At 32.6% G+C, this 21,543-nt stretch overlaps 2 protein-coding genes and 2 long non-coding RNA genes across 8 annotated transcripts; 1 reads left to right on the forward strand and 3 right to left on the reverse strand.

The window, feature by feature from the left end:
- Positions 1-519: 519 nt before the first annotated feature.
- LOC127260131 (uncharacterized) lies at positions 520-15,535 on the forward strand. Of its 5 annotated transcripts, none has more exons than XR_007840637.1 (6): positions 520-657; positions 876-933; positions 1,479-1,668; positions 4,390-4,925; positions 15,051-15,437; positions 15,521-15,535. It is a non-coding gene; the product is annotated as an uncharacterized LOC127260131 (long non-coding RNA). The 5 variants fall into 5 exon arrangements; XR_007840638.1 differs by lacking the exons at positions 15,051-15,437; positions 15,521-15,535 and adding an exon at positions 5,082-5,245 and having other exon boundaries at positions 4,390-4,613; positions 4,854-4,925; XR_007840635.1 differs by lacking the exons at positions 15,051-15,437; positions 15,521-15,535 and adding an exon at positions 5,082-5,245.
- LOC127260129 (receptor-like protein EIX2) lies at positions 9,440-12,801 on the reverse strand. The gene has a single exon (XM_051287810.1). The coding sequence runs from the start codon at positions 12,435-12,437 to the stop codon at positions 9,573-9,575; it is 2,865 nt and encodes a 954-aa protein (XP_051143767.1). The 5' UTR covers positions 12,438-12,801; the 3' UTR covers positions 9,440-9,572.
- On the reverse strand, positions 14,574-15,333 carry LOC127260133 (uncharacterized). The gene is made up of 3 exons (XR_007840639.1): positions 15,221-15,333; positions 14,959-15,120; positions 14,574-14,857 (listed from the first exon to the last, which is right to left on the reverse strand). It is a non-coding gene; the product is annotated as an uncharacterized LOC127260133 (long non-coding RNA).
- Positions 15,536-16,776: 1,241 nt separating the features above from the next.
- Positions 16,777-21,285, reverse strand: LOC127259478 (scarecrow-like protein 3). Its single transcript, XM_051286843.1, has 7 exons — positions 19,864-21,285; positions 18,526-18,771; positions 18,302-18,424; positions 17,750-17,815; positions 17,562-17,630; positions 17,407-17,484; positions 16,777-17,104 (listed from the first exon to the last, which is right to left on the reverse strand). Exons 1-7 carry the CDS (start codon positions 21,283-21,285, stop codon positions 17,009-17,011), a joined length of 2,100 nt encoding a protein of 699 aa, XP_051142800.1. The 3' UTR covers positions 16,777-17,008.
- Between the last annotated feature and the right edge of the window lie 258 nt (positions 21,286-21,543).

Below are 21,543 nucleotides of genomic sequence, written 5' to 3' on the forward strand. Positions count from 1 at the left end.
AAAACTAAATATATTAATATCAATTATATATATCAGATTTTTTACACATATAAAAATGGCAATAAAAAATTAAATAAATCAATAAAAAATTCAAACAGGGATATAATAAAATATATATTTAAATTTTAAAATTATTATATAAAAATAAAATTTATATTATAAATATTATTTTATAAAAAATAGAAATAAATAAAAAATATTTTTATAAGAAATATAAAATTAATCTTATAATAAATATTGTTTTAAATATAAATTAAATATTAAAAAAAGAGATTAAAAAAATTAAATTAATAAGTCTAATATAATATAATATTTAAAAAAAATTAAGAATGCCAACTTAAAAAAACAACCAGACGCACTCTTAATTTGTTATTTTTTAATTTTTGTTAACGGTCAAGAAAATTGAACGAAAAAAAAAAAGGAAAGCACGGAAATTTTTTGCATTAAATTTTAAAAATAATCAACTCTTAACTTAACGGTAATATTGCTTAATATTGCTTTAAATTTGATTTTGAACCATTTACTGGTTCTAATTTCTTCGTCTTTCCTTTCATTCTTCGTCTCCTTCGTTTCTTTTCTCCTTCCTCCTTCTCTCTTCTTTTGCGCCGCCGTCTTTTTTCTGGAGACGAAGTCCGCCGCCGCCCGCTGGAACAATTGGTGAGTTTCTTTTCTTTTCTTCCTTTCTTTTTCCTCTGCGCACGCTTGATTCCGATGAGAAAGCTTCTGGGATTCACTGGTGGTGGCGTTCCTATCTCCGGCTCCGGCGGGGCTTGTTAAACCGGTTGGCGTGCGATGCCAAGCCATTTCTATTGCCCGATGCCCCCGATTTTCCATGTTCTTTCTCGAAACCCTAATTTCAACTGTCTTATTCCTAGGTCCCATTCCCATATTCTTCCTCGAATCACTCTGGTTTTCCGAAGGATCGGCCCAATTGTATGTTCTTCTTTCCCTCCCTTTTAATCTCTTTAGCATTTTCTGGATGTTTGTATTTAACACCTTGCTATTTCAATTCAATCAAGAAGCAAGCCTCAAGTAATTGGAGGGTTAAGGTTTTGTGGGATTAGGTGGATTTGGATATTTCAATTTCAAGCTAGGGAATTTCAAGTCAAGGGTTGCTCATGAATTTTGTAGACTTCTCTATTTCAGAAAGCGCTTTGTATCTGGATTTCATAGTAAGTTAGAGATGGAATTTTCTTGTGCCTTATCCGATTGTTACAATTAAATTTCATCGGTTAATCTTTTCCTTCTCTTCAGTTTCATTTTTCTCAGAAACAAAAAGGAAAGAACGGTACAACTCTTGCTGTTGTATTAAAATTTGTTACTGAATCATTTAATTCTAGCCGATTTAATTATTGCATTTCATATTTCAATTTCAAGAAGTTTCATCTTCCCCTTTTTATGCAGTATTTTTATAATGAAATGCTTTCTTCATTTTCCTCCCTATTTTGCTAATGAACTCAAACGTGCCCTGTTATCAGATCGTGTTTTCCAGTGGATGGCTCTTGCAGTGTGCAACAAAAGAAACTAGTTTGGTAGGAAGTGAAAGTGGCATCAGATGTAAAATCAATGTGGCCTTACTGTGTGCAGAATGAGTTAAGAGTTTTATGAATTGGCGGCAGAAGGGGAGGAGATGGCTTTAACAGCAGAGATCTCAGTGCTGTCATAAAAGTAAGTGATTTTATTTTTTATTAGAACTATATTTTACTTAATGTTATTTTTAGTAAGTGTTTTAATTAGTTAATTTCATTTTTTCACTTATTAAAGTGGCCTAATATAGATTAATAATTTTTATTATTGATTTTTCACATTAAAATATGTTTTGAATTCTGTTACTATTTTCCATAGACAATTGCAGGTATGAGTTTGCTTTTAAATTTGATGAGATGCTAAATTGGGTGATTTCACAAATCATTCTTTTAAAGTGAAAAGTGAAATCTAAACCTTTAAGGGATTCTAGGCTACACAGTTGTATTTTCTTTATGAACTCACATTAAGGATAATGTGTTTAAGTATATGAGGGAATGTTTTGGGTATGTTTTTCTTTAGTTCAAGTGTTGTCATTTGTTCATTTCATATGTGTAGTTTTTTATTGTTGTTATTGGGTCGTCGTTTCCTTTTTTTTTTTCCAAATTTATCTTTAAAGTGTTGAACTCATGCAAAATTCTGTTAATGTTTTTTTTTCCTTCCAAATACGTCAAAATGAGTTAACTCTTGATAAAAACAATTTTGGAATTGAGGTTTGGGGTTCTCCTTTACAGAGTTACCGGGAGGGTGAGTTGGGTGATTTCACAAACTTTTCTTAAGTGTGGGGAAACCAAAATCCTAAATGTGATTTTTAAAACTATTGAGGTTTTGGATTTTTCTTTAAAAGTGATAGGGATGGTGAAGTGGGTGATTCTACAACCCATTCCTTTAAATGAAATGGAAAATCTAAACCTTAAATGTATTTTTTCAAAAAATAAAAAAATAAAATTGATCATTGTTTTCTTTTAAAGTCTGCTTTTCCACAAACCATTCTTTAAACATGGGGAAATCAAAATCCTAAATGTGATTTTTAAATATTATTTTTAATCTCTCGTAATTACTCTTGTCAGTCATAGTTGAACTACTGAGATTTTGGATCTTTCTTTAAAACTGACAGGTATGGTGAATTGGGTGATTCCACAATCCATTCCTGAAAGTGGAAAGAAAAATCTAAACTTTAAATGTGCTATTTCAAAAAAATAAAACAGATCATCGTTTTGCTTTTACACAAACCATTCTTTAAAGTGTGGGAAAATTAACATCCCAAATGTGATTTTTAAATATTCTTTTGATAATTGTTTATTCTCTGTAATTACTCATCTGTCATAATTGAACTATTGAGGTTTTGGATTTTTCCTTAAAACTGATAGGGATGTGAATCGGGTGATTCCACAATCCATTCCTTAAAGTGGAATGGAAAATCTAAATTTTAAATGTGTTTTTTCAAAAGAAAAAGAAATAAATAAAATTGATCATTGTTTTCTTTTAAAGTTTGGTTCTCCACAAACCATTCTTTAAAGTGTGGAGCAACCGAAATCCTAAATGTGATTTTTAAATATTCTTTTGATAATTGTTTAATCTCCGGTAATTACTCTTGTATGTCATAATTGAACTATTGTGGTTTTAGATTTTTCTTAAAATTGAAAGGGATGGTGAATTGGGTGATTCCACACCCTATTCCTTAAAGTGGAATGGAAAATCTAAACTTTACATGTGTTTGCTTTTACACAAAATATTCTTTAAAGTGTGGGAAAACCAAAATTTTAAATGTGATTTTTAAATATTCTTTTGATAATTGTTTATTTTTCGTAGTTACTCATATGCAATAGTTGAACTATTTAGGTTTTAGATTTTTCTTTAACGGATTGGGATGGTGAGTTGGGTGATTCCACAAACCCTCCCTTGAAGTGGAATAAAAAACCCAAACCTTATATATGTTCTCCAAAAAAATAAAAAAGTAAAGTGGAATAAAAAACCCAAACCTTAAATATGTTTTTCAAAAAAATAAAAAAGTAAAACTGATCATTGTTTTCTTTCCCCTAATTACTCTTGGGTTATCCTTTGAAACTAAAGGGGTGGTGAATTTGGGTGATTCCTAACACCATTTCTTGAAGTATGAGGCGAAACCTAAACCTAAACGTGTGTTTTTCAAATAAATAAAATAATTCAGTATTGACCTCTTTCTTGTAATTACTTACTTTTGCCCGCCAAAGCTAAACAATTGAGGTTTTGGTATCTCTCTTACAACTGACGAGATGGTGAATTTGGTCTATTTCACAAACCCTTCCTTGGAAGTGGAATCGAAAACCCAAACCTTTAAATATGTTTTCCAAAAAAATAAAGAAGTAAAACTGATCATTGTTTTCTTTCCCCCAATTACTCTTTGGTTATCCTTTGAAACTAAAGGGGGTGGTGAATTTGGGTGATTCCTAACACCATTTCTTGAAGTATGAGGCAAAACCTAAACCTAAATGTGTGTTTTCAAATAAATAAATAATTCAATATTGACCTATTTCCTGTAATTACTCTTGCCCGCCAAAGCTAAGCAATTGAGGTTTTGGTATCTCTCTTTCAACTGACAAGATGGTGAATTTGGTCTATTTCACAATCCCTTCCTTGAAGTGGAATAGAAAACCCAAACCTTAAATATGTTTTCCAAAAAAATAAAAAAGTAAAACTGATCATTGTTTTCTTTCCCCCAATTACTCTTGAGTTATCCTTTGAAACTAAAGGGTGGTGAATTTGGGTGATTCCTAACACCATTTCTTGAAGTATGAGACCAAACCTAAACCTAAACGTGTGTTTTCAAATAAATAAATAATTCAGTATTGACCTCTTTCCTGTAATTACTTTTGCCCGCCAAAGCTAAGCAATTGAGGGAAAGGATTTTCTCCACTGGTACTTTCAGAGAAGACTTGCAAGATTTGGCCCTCAGCCCTCCCAAAATTTGCTTGATTACTTACTATTTGACTTGGCAAGGGAAAATGTCTCTCAAAATTTAGAGCCACTGGACTCTGGCATAAAATGGGTATGATGTCACATTCATTGGCTACAATGACTCACAAAGGAAAACTACCACAACGCAACAGGTAAGTTTTTTTATCACCCTGTCTTTATCAAGGCACTCTATGATAATTATGCTTTCAAAATTGCTAGTGTATTCTCCTACTAACGGATTTGTTTATGTTATTTGGTTTAGTCGATGATTGGATGTGGGTTTAGGTTTGGGCATCTTGTGGTTTTTGTGGTTTGGAAGTAACAGCAATAATTAAATCAATCAATATGGCTGGTTACACCTCGCTTCATTTGACCCTCACTATTTTGTACAGGGATTGAAACTTCGGCTGCTCATTTCATCCAAACACTACCCAATGCGAAGATATAGCCTCAAATAAATGTTGGTATGTTGTTTTATCGCTTCTTTTTATTGTTTGGTTCTTCCTTGTTAGGTTGTGGCATGTGAAGAGTTATTTTTAGTTTAATTTTTTATAATAATTCCAATTCTTACATATTATGTTCGGCCAACAAAGGGATTGGGTTGTTTACCTGTTTGGCAGTGTAATGTTGGGCTAAATTGTGTTGGTGATGTGGTTGGGCTAAACATACTATGCTGGTATGTTTTTGTACTGCCTTTGTTTTGTTGTTTATATTATTTTCCATATTGTTTGTAGTTGTATGTTGTGTTTATATATGATATGGTATGCTTATGATGTCTTTTTTAGTTCTATGTTGTTTGTATTGTTATGCTTCATTGTTTGTCCTTATTGTATGTTGTGTTTATGTATAGTATGGTGCCACTTGTAGTATACTTTTGTGTTCCTTATGATGTTTTGTTTGTGTTTCGGTGTCATGCTTATATAGTATGGCCAATTAATGTGACATAAATTAGATTCAATTAATGCTGTTTACCTGAATTTGTTTGTATGACCATGTTGTGTTGTTTGTGTTGATCATTAGTTTCGGTCTAGTTCTTGCCTGTTATGTTATATCTATTCTGTATTTAAATATACTAAGCTTTTGGTGTCTTTTTTGTTGATTTTGTTGTGTTGTCTGTATTGTTTTTCTGTATTATTTGGGCCTGTGTGGTGTTTATTTGTCCTGCTTTTGTTGTGTAGTTTGTATTATTTTGCTTGCTTTATTCTTTGTCTGTTGTGTTTATTACATAATATGGTGTGCTTGTGGTGTCCTTTAGTATTTTATTGTTTGCATTGCTATCTGTGTTGGTGTTGTGTTGTGTTTATATATATATATATATATTAGATTCAATTTGTTTGTGTGACAATGTTGTGTTGTTGAGTCATTTGTTTCGGTCTGAGTTTGTCTGTTATGTTATATCTAACCTATGCATAAACATACTAAGTTTGTGGTGTCTTTTTTGCTGCTTTTGTTTTGTTGTTTGTGGTTGTGTGTTTTGTTATATATATGGTGTGCTTGTGGTGTCTTTTTGTATTGTATTGTTGTGGTACATTGTTTGTATTTATATGTATGGTATGGTGTGTTTGTGGTCTCTTTTTGTGCTTCTTAAGGTTGTTGTATTATTTGTGGTTGTGTGTTGTACTATTATTTGTGCTTATATATAGATAGTATGGTGTGCTTTTGGTGTTTTTTGTGTCTGTGTTGTTTGGTTTGTTATAATATTATTAGTGCTTATAATGCTTATATTTATATATGGTATGGTGCACTCGTTAAGTCGTTTTTAAGCTATGTTGTTTGTGCTTGTACGTTGTATTGTTTGTATTGATCCATTTGTCTCGTTTTGAGTTTTCGCTGGCCGTATGTTAATATCTAATTTATATTGTTTACATACTAAACTAAAGGTGTTTTTTTGGGTTGCTTTGTTGTGTTAATTTTATTTTGCAGTATTGTTTGTGTTGTGTTATAGTATGGTATGCTTGCGGTGTTTATTCTTAGGCTGTATTTATATTTGGAAGGTTATTCCTTTTTGTACTTGTCTTGTGTTTTTTTGTGTATCTGTAGTGTGTTTAATGCATGGTATGTTTATCCTTCCTTTTTGTATTCTTGGACATTTATCATTTTTTTTTTATTTATTTATTTTTATTTATTTATTTTTTTTGTGTGTGTTATTTTCCTGTATTATTTGGCATCAATATTATTATACTAATTTTTTATATTGATTTATTTTAATTTTAGTAATTGCCATAGTTAAATGATATTATTATTTTTTTTAATATTTGAAGAAGAAATGATGAGTAAAAGATAAAGAGATTAGGCTCGGGTATAATGTGTCTGATATTATCTTTTATTATTTTTTCTAACTAAAAATGTATGTGTTTATTTTATTTTGCTATGTTTGTTTTATATAAAAATTTGATAATTGTTATTAAAATTTACTGTTTACATATTGAAGTTGTTATAAGTTGGATAATTATATAGATTTGCATTTAATATGTAAATATTATTATTAAATTCATAATTAAATATTTTAAAGTTTTTAATTAAAAATTCCAATTTAAATACTTTTTGGTGAACTTTATCTTTTAATTTTTTATTTTTTTTATTATTATTTTTTTTGTAATAGGTATAATTTGGTATATTTTAAATTCTATGATTTCATAAAAATTATTGGGTTTGTACGGTTTTGATTTTTAATTGGATTCAAATAGTAGTTTAATATAGTAGTTGGTGAAAAAATAGTATATTTTTAAAATTATTTATATTACACTATTGTGATGTTATACGTATCACTAAACTTTTATGTATTTTTTAAGATGCATAGTTAAGTATTTGTCTAAATTATTTTACTACTATTTGAAATTTATTTTTGTTATATATGTTGATAAATTTTAATGATTTTTATGTATTTATTTTATTAGTTATGAAGATAAAATTTTATAATGTTAATTAATTTTTACATATTTACATCTTTTTAAAATATTTATATTAAATGATTATGAGTTTTTTTTTTCTTCTTGAAAAAATTATGATATTATGACTGTTCTTGTAAAATTTATTATTTTACTTATAATTGTATTTTTGCTTTTACAAAAAAAATTAAAAAAATAAAAAAATCAATCTACTTAACAATTATTGTTTGATGTGTTGGTTGTTGTTTTTTTTTCTTAAATTATAAAAACAAAGTAAATGGTCTTCACATTATTATAAAAGATTCTTTTATATATATATATTTAAATTTTTTATTTTTGATTGGTTAGAATATTTATAAAGGTGTAGTCCCTATTATATTTATCTATTATTTTTATTTCAAAATCAAATGTATACCTGTTTTATTTAAAAATAATCATGTTTTTAATTAGACAAAGTTAAAATTATAGTAATTTATATATAGAACTTAATAAATATATTTTAATTAGGTTAGATAATTTAAAAATTGTAAATATACTTTATAAAATTTTTAAATAAATTAAAAAAGTTTAATAAAAATAAAATAAAATTGATTAGAACGTTCCATTATAAGTATATTATATATTTAATACTAGTGTGAAGCGGCTTTAAACTGTTAACACAAGTAAAAAGCTTAACTCTACGCCATGTTGCGTGTGTGTTTCTAACAAATTTTTATATGCTCTCTAAGGGTTTGTTTGTTTGAAAGTTTAGATTTTAAATACATTATTTTTTATTTTTTATATTATACTAAAAATTAATTTTATATTTAAAACATCACATCAATATTTATTTATATTATATCATACAACTATTCAAATTCAAAACTTTTACTATTGAAACTTTTTCGAAACATCATTTGATTCTTTATGAATTTAAAACATGTTTTGTTTCTACCCCTTTTCTTTTAGGGAATTCAGCTTGTGTATTTCTTACAAGTTTTTCTTTCATTAATATTAAAATAAACTCAAATCACATCAAAAGAATTGGAACTGGAAAAATATTTAAGGTGTGTTTAGTTGGCTTTCCGGTTATATTACGTCATATGAGATTTACTTAAAAATTTATTTAAATTTTTTATTTTTATCTCTTTTCTATAAACAAATATATTTATATGTATTCAAAATTCTTTATTTATTTGTAAATTAATTTATATTAATTATAAATTAATATTTATAGTGTTTATATATTTGTATTATATAAAATTTTATTTTATTTATAAATAATATTATATATTTTATTAAAATATAATTATTAAAATAATTAAAAACATATTTTTAATTTTTTCAATCATATATATTATATCATAAATAAAATATTAAATTAATGACTCCTAATCCAACTTTCAACTCAACAATCAAACCTGGAACCAAACTCACCTTAATTATGATCAAGCTCAACATCCATGAGATAAGAGTTAGGATATCTAAAGAAATTCATTAATACATAATACTCCTTGTGTCAAATTAAACTATACATATCTTTATTTTGGATTATTGTTTAATTATAAAATAATTTTTTTTTTTTTTATCAATTATAATTTTTTCCTTTTTTTTTAGTTTTCAAATAAATATTCCTATTTTATCATCACACTATTACTGTTACACAAAAAAATACTAAAACTGTCTTTACACCACTTTTAATTTTGTAATAAAAGGGTGTGTTTGTTTGGGGGATTTTCTCTAAAATATACTACTCATCCAATTTTTTTTCCCAAAAAATATCAAATCAAACACCTATTTTTTATTTTTTTATATTATACTTAAAGTCAATTTTACATTCAAAACATCACATTAATACCTATTTATATCTGTCATGCAACTATTCAAATTCAAAACTTTTACTATTCAAATTTCAACTCAAAATTCAAACTCCAAACAAACACACCCGAAAATTGTCTTTACAATACTTTTAATTATCTGCAATTACAATAGTACTATTATTTTTTAAATTATGCTGCAAAAGTAAATATATACTTTCAAACAAACGGCCCGGAATATAGACATTGATAATTCAGTCCCTTTAAATTTCCCCAACAAACATTGCACATGAATGGCTTAGTAGAAACTTTTTTGTACTAGAAAAGGATTCAACAAATACAATCCCAAGATTTTCAAGAAAACAAGTAACATACACACAAGTCCAAAAACCAGCAAGCAAACACACTTATTATAAACTCCATAACCTCATAAACTTCGCAACCTTCTCCATTTTATATAGAAGTACACAAATACCACATCCCACATATCTTCGACTAATCTGAAGAAAACTATTCTCCAAGGCTTCTTCAAGATCAATACAGTGCATGCAGTTGATAATCCCACAGTATATCCCAAAGAAATAAACACATAAAGCCATAGTACCTCAGAGTCATTGTCTTCATGGTCATCTTCGTCTCTTGGTTTCGAAAATTGGGTTGGATCATAGCTGCTGCAATTGTTGGTCAGTGGAGGGCCACATAAACTGTTACCTACAAAGCTTGAGGGATCAAACCCTCGGATTTGGGTGCTTTCAGGTATCATTCCTGTCAAGTTATTGTAAGAAAGATTTAGAGAACTCAAAGAAGACATGATAGAGAAGCTACTAGGCATTTCACCATGAAGGGAGTTTCTTGATAAATCAAGAGATTCTAACTCCTTCATGTATCCAATATTTTTTGGGATTGATCCCATCAAGTGATTTCCTGACAAATTTAGCAATCTCAATTCCTTCAGACTTGCCAATTCATTCGGAATTTCCCCAGACAGATTATTATTTGAAAGGTCGATTCCAGTGACCATGGAAAGAATGGTATCATACTGCATTCTCCTTCCTTTGGCAGTGAAGAATACACTCTCCATCATTACCCAAAACACAGCACTGATAAACCCTTCTTCGTCGCCAGCCTTTTTTTCTGAAACTGTTGTGTTCACCATTGCAGTGAAGTTGTCAACACATTGAGGTATGGTACCAGAAAATTGATTGTTAGAAAGATCCAAGATATGAAGTCCCTTTAAGTAACATATATTCGAGGGGATCTTACCGCTCAACCTGTTTGAACTCAGAATAAGAAACTTCAGATAGGGAAGACTTGTCCCCATCCATGTTGGAATGTTCCCATCAAGATCGTTACAACTGAGATCAATCTTCCGTACATATGTGCAGCTCATTAAAGAATCAGGTATTTGGCCAGAGAATTTGTTCCCATACAAATTCAAAGACAGCAGGCTACTGAGTCCTCCTATGGAGCTGGGAATCCTGCCGGAAAAGTTGTTATCACCTAAATCCAGAAACTGAAGTTCCGGAAATTTCATCCAACAATCTGGTAATTCCCCACTCAACTTATTCCCACCTAGAAAAAGCATGATGATGTTGTATGTTGCATTTGTTGGATCACACAAGAATCGAGTTATACCTCCCATCAACAAGTTATCGGACAGATCTAGTGTGCTGGCATCCGGTATACGTGGCATTGGTCCACTGAATCGATTGGAGCTCAATGAGAGATATCGATAATCATCTTCAAAAACATTTACATCTGGAATATGGCCATGAAAATTATTATGAGAGAGGTTCAGAATGCGAATCTCCCACATCCAATTTGGAACTGTACCTGAGAGTCCAGTGTCAGATAAATCAAGAACAAGGATGTTCTTTTGTGTTTCAAGCCACGACGGTATCTGACTGCCTGAACCCAAGTTCCATGATCCCAGACCCAGAATTGAAAGTTGGAAGGGTGGAACCCAATCTGGTTTCACCTTCAGACTCAAATGGTTTCTAGAGGCAAACAAACTTTCCAAATTTGTGAGATTACCTAGGTGATTCTCATTCACAACCCCTACAAACATGTTATCCTCAATGGAAATAGCATCCAACTTTGAAAGTTGCCCCAGCCACTCAGGAATGTTTCCGACCAGCTTGTTTCTTGACAATCCAAAATAATTCAAGGATGACAATTTTTGTAGGGTAGTTGGAATAGCACCAGTAAGTTGATTTTTCTCAAGAGTTAAATGTTTCAAGTTTGTGATATTTCCAAGTGAATCTGGTATTTTTCCGGAAAGCAGATTTTGAAAGAAATCTAAGGTGCTGACAGTGCTTAAATTTCCAATATTATTGGAAAGTGTTCCGTCCAATGAGTTTCCAGAAAAATCGATGGTACGAAGGTATTGGCAAGAGTAGAGCCAATCTGGAATGGTGGAATAGAAATAATTGAAAGAAAGATCACTGTGTCGGAGATTGGTGGTGTTACTCTCACTTGGAATCGGACCTTCAAAGTTGCTATGGCTTAGATCAAGATATATAAGATTGCTAAGTTGAAAAATCCATTGGGGCACAACAGAGTGAAACTCATTTTTAGAGAGATCAAGAATTGTTAAAGAAGTAACATTAACAACATCCACAGGGGCAAAAAAGTTGAGATTGCAAGACTGCAGATGTAACTCGATCAAAGAAGGGAGTCTGTTGATCACCTGTGCCCAATTCCTTGCATTGCTGAGATTCACACCATTCATGTTGAGGTGCTGGAGTTGGTGGAGTCCCAACAGCCAATCAAGGCTGTCAGCAGTGAGGTATGATGATTCCAAACCTAATGTGTGTAGATTTGAAAGATTTCCAACTGTGTGAGGAATGGTTCCATGAAATCCAGCATTAGATAAATTCAAGTAGCTTAAGTGCATGAATAGTCCAATGAAGGAAGGAAACTTCCCTGAGAGGTTATTCCCACTCAGATCAAGAAACCTGAGATGATTAAGGTTGAGTAGGGAAGAATTGATCTTGGCATTTAGGTTATAACCTCGAAGATGAAGTTCGAGGACATGGCCAGTGAAATTGTTGCAAACTACGCCTTTCCAGTTGCAACAGTTAACTTCATCAGCCCAAGACGACAACAGATTGGAGGGATTTTCTTGGGATTGCTTCAAATCCAAAAGGGCTTGTTTTTCAATCTCTTGACACACAATCATAACATCTCCAACACATGAACAATAGTTTAGCTTCGAGAAAAAGAACAAGTAAAAGAAAGAGGCAGAGAGCAACTCTAAGGCAGTCAACATTTTAGAATTGGGCAAGTTCATAGTTGGTATTGTAGGAAGGGATCTTTGGGACTTATATAGAGATTGATCTTCTGAATCAGACACCAAATTTGGTTAGTCTGAAAGGAAGATGAAAGACTCGTATGGAGACTGATCTTCTGAATCAGTCGTTGATAAAGCAACTTTTCATGTTGAGAAAAAAGTAACATCTATCAACGACTTATTTGTTGTAAGTCTTTGTGAAATTTAATATTTTCCATCAACTGGTACTGATCCTTGGAGAAAATGGCAAAAAACATTTCACACGCTCCATTATTACTTTTGTCCTGCATTTATCTTATTAGTAAAATATATCCTATATGTTTTTATTTCTATCATTTGGCTGCGTGTGCTCGCGCGTGGTGTGATCATCACGCGCGGCCAAAGAACTGAAATAGTGACTTTTGCAAACATGTAGGATATATTTTGCAGTGATAATAAAAGTTACGTGGATATTTTTTGCAATTTTTTCCTGATTCTTGTCATCAGGATGATGATGATTCCACATATACTGTTTAATAAAATATATTTACTTATGAAAAATTCAAAAGTACATGTACAGATTATATTTTGTTACATTTTCAATTTAATGATATATAAGCAACATATATTAGCAGTCTAGCACGGCACAATGTGCTCTGTCAGCAGAGTCACTGGTATTTCTTGAGCACAAACATGAGACAAGAATATGGTAGTTATAATAGGGAGGTCTGGTGAAATTAAAAAATAAATTTCTGTTGGTTCAGACTGGATTCTGAGTTATCAGTATAATCTCTTATCAGTCTCCCTTTCAGAAAAAAAGATTAGGATTGGAAAAAAGATTCAAACTCAAGTCTGGGGACACTTACGTCCTCTCCTTGTCCCATTGCCATTTCACAAATTTACACAATAAATTCTATTTAAACACACAAAACACATCCTGAGTTATACAAAAAATGTGCTAAAATTCCAACAATCTTCAGCATATTGATATAAATAATTAATTTTGTAAATCTAAAAGCTGATGTCTAGTCTAAAATTGCCTTTTAAGTGGAGACCAAGTCTAAAAGGAACATAAAGTGGCTTTCAGTTTTAAATGTTGGTATTTTATAATATATCTGAACATAGAAAGAAAGATGCTTTATCAACTTTAGTTATGCATTTTCCCTCAAAATATTATAGGCGAATTCAATCTATAATTTTTTTTTTAGCACTTTCAAGATGTACATAAAGGAAGAAAAATTATATAAAGTCTTCCAAGAAAGATGAACATGAATCTAGCTAGTTTATTATTATTATTTTTTTAAAACAATACTGTATTCACACAACTAAATGAAAATAAACAGTGTTGATTTTCAAGTAAAATAAGTGCTTTATTGTAATGAATCTTGAATAAATGACAACTAATAAAAATAAAAGATCCAGCACCAGCCCTTGCCATTGAGCTCTCCAAGTGACCTATTCTTCTAAATTTTGTAGTTCCATATATACAATATTCTTCTCAGTCACTACATTGAACAGGTTGTGGGTGTAACCTAAGTTTCCTAATTATCCATAGGACGTATGGTTCTGTGTCATTTCATCGATCATCTTGTGGGCACAATCCAAGTTCCCTATATCCAACTTGAATATGTGTCCGGAATTTACAACCTCTATTCCGAATGATAGTTCTAGTTTACTAAACCTAAATTTCAATGAAAAAATAGCAGCACTCCGAAGTTACAAGGACTAGCTTACCACAATAAGAGATCCTTATAAATGATTTACATGATATATATTCTTAACATTCATATTTCTAGTCGAAACACATGATATATTTCATTGCAGAACAGTACTGTGTATTAGTTTGTTAATAATACCTTGAATAGATCTAACAGCAAATATACATAGAAGATCATCTACCAGAAAGCGCTGAACAATCGACATTTTTTTTCCCGAAAATCGAGCAGCTCTAGTAAATTTGGTGAACGTTCTCCGAATTTAGGAGCTTTATGCTTCTGAGGCATTTCATCGAACATGTTGTCTGCAGAATTGAAACTTCCTATATCTGGCGTTTTAACTATCATGAATGAATGAATCTAGAAGCTCTGTTACTTACTCTGATCAGTTTCATTTCATCGAACACATTGTGTGGATAGGATAACCAAAATTTCATATATATAATTTTTAATCGAGAAGCTTTATTCTTATGGTCATTTCATCGAACATATTGTGTGCATAATCAAAATTTCCTCTATCTTTCATTTTATCGACGTTTATGATTCTGAATCGTCGAACACGTAGTGTTCATGATCCGAGCTTCCTCATCATTAATCAAAGGAGAAATCCAAAACATGATGAATTGTGCATAACACCAAAATATGAGAAAAAGAAAATTCGGTTGCCATACCTGTAAACGTCGCTGATTACCTCCTTCTCCATCAATCCCTACCTACATTGCTCCCCTGCAATAATACGTTGACAAAATCAATTTTCACGAGCGTAAGTGAATAAAGAGGAAGAAGCAATACGTGCGTCGGTAAAATTATGGAGAATTTTTAATTACTCTGCTTCAAGTAGGTAATGTCACTGCACAGTTAGAGCCTCCAAGTCGAACCAGCTGTGATTCACCTTCTCTATGTCGTGTCGCTGTCGCAGGTGTTCTTACGACGTCGTGTGACACACATACATTCACCTGCATCTTCACATGGGATGGAATTCGTGTGCCCTAATTTCGAGACACGATTGCAACTCATCAGATGTATTAGAAGCCATGTTCATGAGCTTCAACATAATAAATTCAACAAGATCTTTCTTAATTTTCTTACAGCTGTGACTCTGAACTGATTGTTGCATTATTACCAGGTGAAACCAAATCAGTACTATGCATACATTCCCACCTGTCCCTCAGTTTCTCTGCAGGTTCTGAAAGTGGGGCCCAATCGAACCAGACCTGCCTGGTACATGCATGCACCATATTCATAAGCTCCAAGAAAATTTGAGTCGAGAGGAAAATTGTGAGGAACAGATCGATGTGGGCTCAAAGTTGCGATGATATTAATTAATTAATTAATTACAGAGTTTGGAGGATCCCACATTAATTGTTGATTGTTGTTTATCCTCTTCAGGACAGGACAGCCCTATGGCGATGGCCCATCACAAGCTGTCTTTTTCTTCCCTAATCTTCTCTTTGTATTGAATATATGATGATGATCTATCCAAATGCAATGCATCTTCTTCCTCATTCTCATAACCATTTCTTTTTCTTCTTCTTCTTTCTTTCTTTCTTTTTTTTTTTTAATCTCTCTCTCTCTCTCTCTCTCTCTCAATCATTCATGTAATCAATTGGCAACATCTTCGAGATTGTGTGTTCTATATGGCTTGTCTTGTAGGCGCCACTTGGTTGCGTCGAGTTGGATACGGCTGTGTTTTTTTGAAAAGGACGTGTTCATATTCTTTCTCCTCGATTGAGAAAGAACGGAGACATTAGGATAGACGTTGGTAGTTTATCCTCGACAGAATTTGTAATTGCCGCGAGATTATTTGTAGTAAACCAACAGCTAAAACATACGAATCGACATAGGTTATTCTAGCGACCCATGGGTTATTGTGTTGTCCGCGTATCAAAAATAGGCAAACAATATATAGTTTCAACTAACACGGTTAGCTTACGGTTTATATTTATAGGATTTGTTGTGTTAATATATACTGTGTAGACAATTATCAATTTTATTATTATTTTTTTTTAATTGTTGTTGTATCATGTATTATATATTATTATTGCAAATCCCATGTAATGTCACTGCACATATTTCAGTATATATTGTGTTATAAAATAGCATATGCTGAATTATAATATAATATATGTTGTATTATAAATATGATCGAAATATGTATTTCTATAACTTATGTTGATCTGGTCAAATGAGCAGAAGCTAATGCATGCCCATAAAATAATAAATCGAACCACACATTTATAGCGAGTAGTTAATGTGTAAGTAAATTGTTTGAAACACTATCTCTATCTTTAGATTAGATTATAGATTCCTTTTTTTGGACAAGTGTTGTATTGTATTGTTGCTGTTTGATGTCCCTACCCATCTGAAGATGTATTAATTATTATAGAGAGCTGTCTAGTGATCAAAGCAGGACATATATTACACCAAGAGACAAGACATCAACTCATGAAAACGACCCTCAAATTTTTGAAAGAAAACACCACTTGACACCAGGCCAACTCTTCAATCACACACACACAAACACATAATAATAATAATAATAATAATTATTAATACTTTCTATAATTCACATTTCATGATAATGTTAATGTCGTTGAGACATAACTACTTCACTTCTTTGCCTGCTGTCTGTATAGATCTCTGTCTTATTACCAACAGTTTACTCGATCTGCACCTGATCCATATATTGTCCGTCGTCGAAGAAGGAATTAAGGCGACGTAGAGTAGAGTTCGATCGATCCATCATATGCCCATCTTTTGCTATAGATACACTATGAACAAGTGTCTTTCTTTCTTGTTTAATTTCTTGGGTCATTACAAGTTTAATCGAGACAAAATTAGGGAAGAAAGAAAAAAACAGAAAAAACTCCGGCCTCTTCATCTTTCTTGTGATAATTGAGGATAAACCCCAAAATTTAGACACATCGAAGTAAGCCCATTTTGAACTTTGATCGGTTCAAATGCTTTTTCTCTCTGCATAACATTTTGAACATTAAGTATACAGATAACACATAATATAATTTTGTACAGTACACATGCGTATATATTTATAATAAAGTAATGTGTTTGATCTTTTTGTATGTAATAATTCGAAAAAAAAATCAGAAAATCAGCATAATAACAATTTGTCCACATTCAAAAATAATAATAATAATAATTATTATTATTATTATAAATCATTCTATTCTAAATTAATTACTATCTTAGCACAATATTATACATTCTAATCACTCATTTGTCGATAAAAAATAAATGTCTAAAACTAATGGACTCACCTGCATTGCCTCCAATGCATCGGTCTCGGAGTTGAAGTCGTAGAAAGAGCTAGCGGCAGTAAGCTTCATCGACAGAAACTGAATAAACAGAGATGAATAAATCATGTAAAATTTGGACAAGATCAAAATTTATATTTTGGTGTTAGAAAACTGACTTCGACTTGATTCTGTAAGGACTGAACATAGTTGATGATCTCGTCCAACATCACCGCCATTCCCATGGTCTGTCGATGAAGCCAAACATCAACTTAAATCAATCCAAGAAAAAGAATGCAATGTAAGAGAATTAAGTAGGATGAATGATGAAGGCAGGGCAGGGCAGGGCAGATGATTAAGGTTATACCTTGTAGCATCCGGGGACGATGTCCTGTAAGCATCTCAACTTCTCGTTGATCCTCTCTCTTCGGACCTGATACGAATATATAAATCTGTTACAAAGAATTCGTATTGTGGATATGTGTTGTGTATATTGTTAGCATGTTTTGTCATTGTATAGCTCTGCTACAAAGAACATCATTTGTCTTAAAAATATTCTTATATTTGTATAATTATAATTTACTTTACAAATGTCATTGTATTTGTATTATAAGAGACTACTAGAGATATTTTTGTCAATTTCTCTTAATTTGTACTACGTATTAATATAATAATTAATGTTCAAAGATCTACTATGAGCCGGAGGGAGTATATTATGTTGTGTTAACATAAGATATGCGCTGAAATCAATTATTACATGTGTTGTGTGAATTATTGTCACTATCGAGGTTCATATGATGTATTAAATTATACTCCATTAAAGCAGAAATCGTGCTCTTTGTTCATATTGTGTGTCGTCAGTTTATATAATATATATATTATCTTAACATAATTAATATACGGAATTTAATTTATATACCCTCTCTGCTAGACTATGGCTGTCTGTGGCTTGCCCTCTCTTGGCTCGGACATGGACAACTCCGGCTCCGGCTCCCTTTGCCGCGGTATTGCTGCGTTTGGCTTTCGTGTCTGGTCCTAACCGCTGGTGTAATAAGTAATAACCATAGACAGACAGAAAAGAGCAGATCAGATAATTGATTAGAGAAGATAGAAAAATTGAAGGATGAATATAATTAAATAGACCTTTTTGTGATGGTTGTTCAATGGTATTCTTTTTGTTTGATTGAGAATCTGATTGTGATGAGTGTCGATGAAGAATCCAGGAGGGTTTGATGATGAGAATAATGAATCTGAATTCGAATCAGAATCAGTAGCCTGCAGCTGCTTAAGGGTTTCCAGGCTTCCTTCTGCTGTCTGCTGCTGCTGCAACTGTTGTAAGAACAACTCGTCGCCCATAACTAATGACTTTATTTTTTGCTTCTTTTTCAGTCAGGGTTGCCTGCCTGCAACTTATCTTATAGTAATTGATATATATAGACATATATATATATATATAGTGCGCAAGGTACTCTATTTTGATTTATTTATATATAATTACAATACAAAAATTGACGATAAATATAATCTCGATCAATATATATATATAAAATATTTATATAATAACAATATGAATTGATCAGCTCTCATGTTATACTTATTAAATAAAAATACATGTGCTGTAACGGATGGCCCGGTGGTGTACGGATGGACACCCGACGCCTCCAGGTATTGTCTATGACTTGTTTTGTCGAATTTAATTTGCATGCTGTTATATTCGGTAAGAATTTATCCAGAGCGCAGATTTTCACGTTATAAAATATATATATATATGGTGTATGTCTATTTTATATGTATAGGTCATTACCACTACCATAGCTGTATATAGATAGATATGTATGTTATGTGTTGTGTGTATTGTAACGTAGTGTGTGTATGTGTATATATAATTGGATATGACATGGGATGGGCCAAGATTACAATGTCTGATCACTGACCAGGGTCTAGCTTTACCCTTTATTTTGGTTTTTGTCTCTTGGTGGGACTCGTTAGTATTTTAGAGAAAAATTTTGAAAATGGATAAAATTGATTTACTTTATTTATTTATTTTTATATTTTTGTTTGGACGACATTGATTAACTGGAAAATTTTGATCGTTACTAAGATGCATTACAAATTTCAATACGATATTGACATATAGTGTTTGACAGTTTATATGATATAATTACAACAATATATGATTTATAGATACGAATCATATAACAATTAATTAAATATAATAATTCTGTGTATAACACCTATGGAACTCTGGAAAGGCTTTGCCAGTTTGACATATAAAAAGCATATTATGGAATGAAGAAACACACTACTTACGATCTTTAAGGATTGTAAACACATGCATATTGTTTTAGATGATGTAAACTACAGATTCACCGAAAAGTTTAAATTTATTAGGTATATGCATTAATTATTTATTTATTTATTCACAAACAGAAGTTCATTAGTATATACATATATATATATATATGGAGCCAAAGATACTCACCTCTTAATCCTCCAAGCCGACACCGAGAAAATTGACCGGCCATTCCAGCAGATCAAGGCGCTGCCGCGCTCCCCTCTGATCGAGCACCTGCCGCGGTTCGCGCTCTGCTGCAGCAACAGGTTCCCCTGCAGCAACCCGTAGGCGCTCACCGCAGCATTCTCAAAACCAGCCATATCTAGCCTCACTTTCCACTTTTCGAGCCTTTCCGACCTCTCTGTCCTCTCCGACCCCTCGCAGGCTATGATGTTCTTGATCTCCTCTCCAAACATCATTTTCTCAATCTTCAATCTCTCCCCAGACGTTCTTGGCAAAACTAACTGCAAACAGTCGAACAACGCAGCGTAGAAGTAGATGGACGCCGATAACCTCTCCATAAAGCTCTTGCTATTGTGATCCGAATCCTGCTCCGTCACCACCATGATCTTGGGAGACAGGCACCACAGATTGCTCACTACGCGATAAAAATTTGGCGAATAGAATTCAGACTGCGGCGATAATGCAGCCGTTTCGCTACTCGGGCAATAGCCAGCAGCATTAGGATTCCTCCCAATATACTCCCTTAACACTCCCTCATTCGATTGCGCATCCCTCTGCGAAGAACGTGCCACAGGGCCATTCATTGGTGTCGATCCAGAGTTTGTCCTAACGCCATTGTCGGGAGCCAAGAGAGTATGCAACTTCAATGAGGAACTAATAGCAACAGCCTCCCCTGTTTTGACGCGCAACTTCCCGGCATCGAGATTATCCAATTCGCAAACCACGGGGTTAAACTGAAACGGGAAGTTCAATCTCTCGGCTTCTTGAGTCAGTAGCTTCGACATGTGTTCCAACGCCTCCTTGCTTCGGTGAACGCTTGTTATCCTTAAATGAGGCGGGCCCCCCGGCCGGCCGCTAAAGTCCCGAATAAGGCCACACCATTGCAGAGGATCATCTGCATTCAAGTCTATCACATGAACCAAATTTTCACCCACCATCGACTCAACTATCGTACGGTTGCTCACCACGGCAGCAACCCTCATAAATGGCAGCAACTCATAAAACAACTTCCTCCCAACAGCTTCCTCGAAGAAATCGCAAGCTTTGGTGGAATTCAGAACCTTGTAAGCACAAGGCAATGTTCTGAAGATTTTATCAGCTAAAGACTGAGAATAATACAGAGTGATTCGCTGCACGGCGTCGCCACAAGGCGAGGCTAGGTGCAATATCTGACCTAGGGCGACGTTAGCTACACGAAGATCTGCTGAAGCCACGTGATGCGCGCAATAGAATACCAAATGAATCAAATACAATCCTCTCTCTTCTGAATTTAGATCATTGAGCATTGCATAGGGTAATATTGATCCAGGCGACGTCGACATTAGAGGAAACCCTAGCAATTTTAAGGAAGACGATGACGAAGACTGGTCGCCTCGCTGAGCCATATCTACGAACACAATGAGAAACAAAACAGATATATACGTGTATGGAATATGTATCTATCTATGCACGTAGAGTTAACAAACTCAATCCACGCTTGATTTATGAACCAGTGGAGATCAAGAACAAATTAATGAACCAAGCGCCACACTCGCGACCTAATTACTGCGAATTAACTCCAATGAACCTTCCGAAATTCGAATCGGATGAAATTTCTGGAATCAAATACAAAATGAAAAAATTCCGGTTCCGATTACGAACAA

The sequence above is a fragment of the Andrographis paniculata genome, unplaced genomic scaffold (assembly GCF_009805555.1).
Source record: "Andrographis paniculata isolate CXL003 unplaced genomic scaffold, ASM980555v1 Contig60END, whole genome shotgun sequence".
Taxonomy (NCBI): domain Eukaryota; kingdom Viridiplantae; phylum Streptophyta; class Magnoliopsida; order Lamiales; family Acanthaceae; genus Andrographis; species Andrographis paniculata.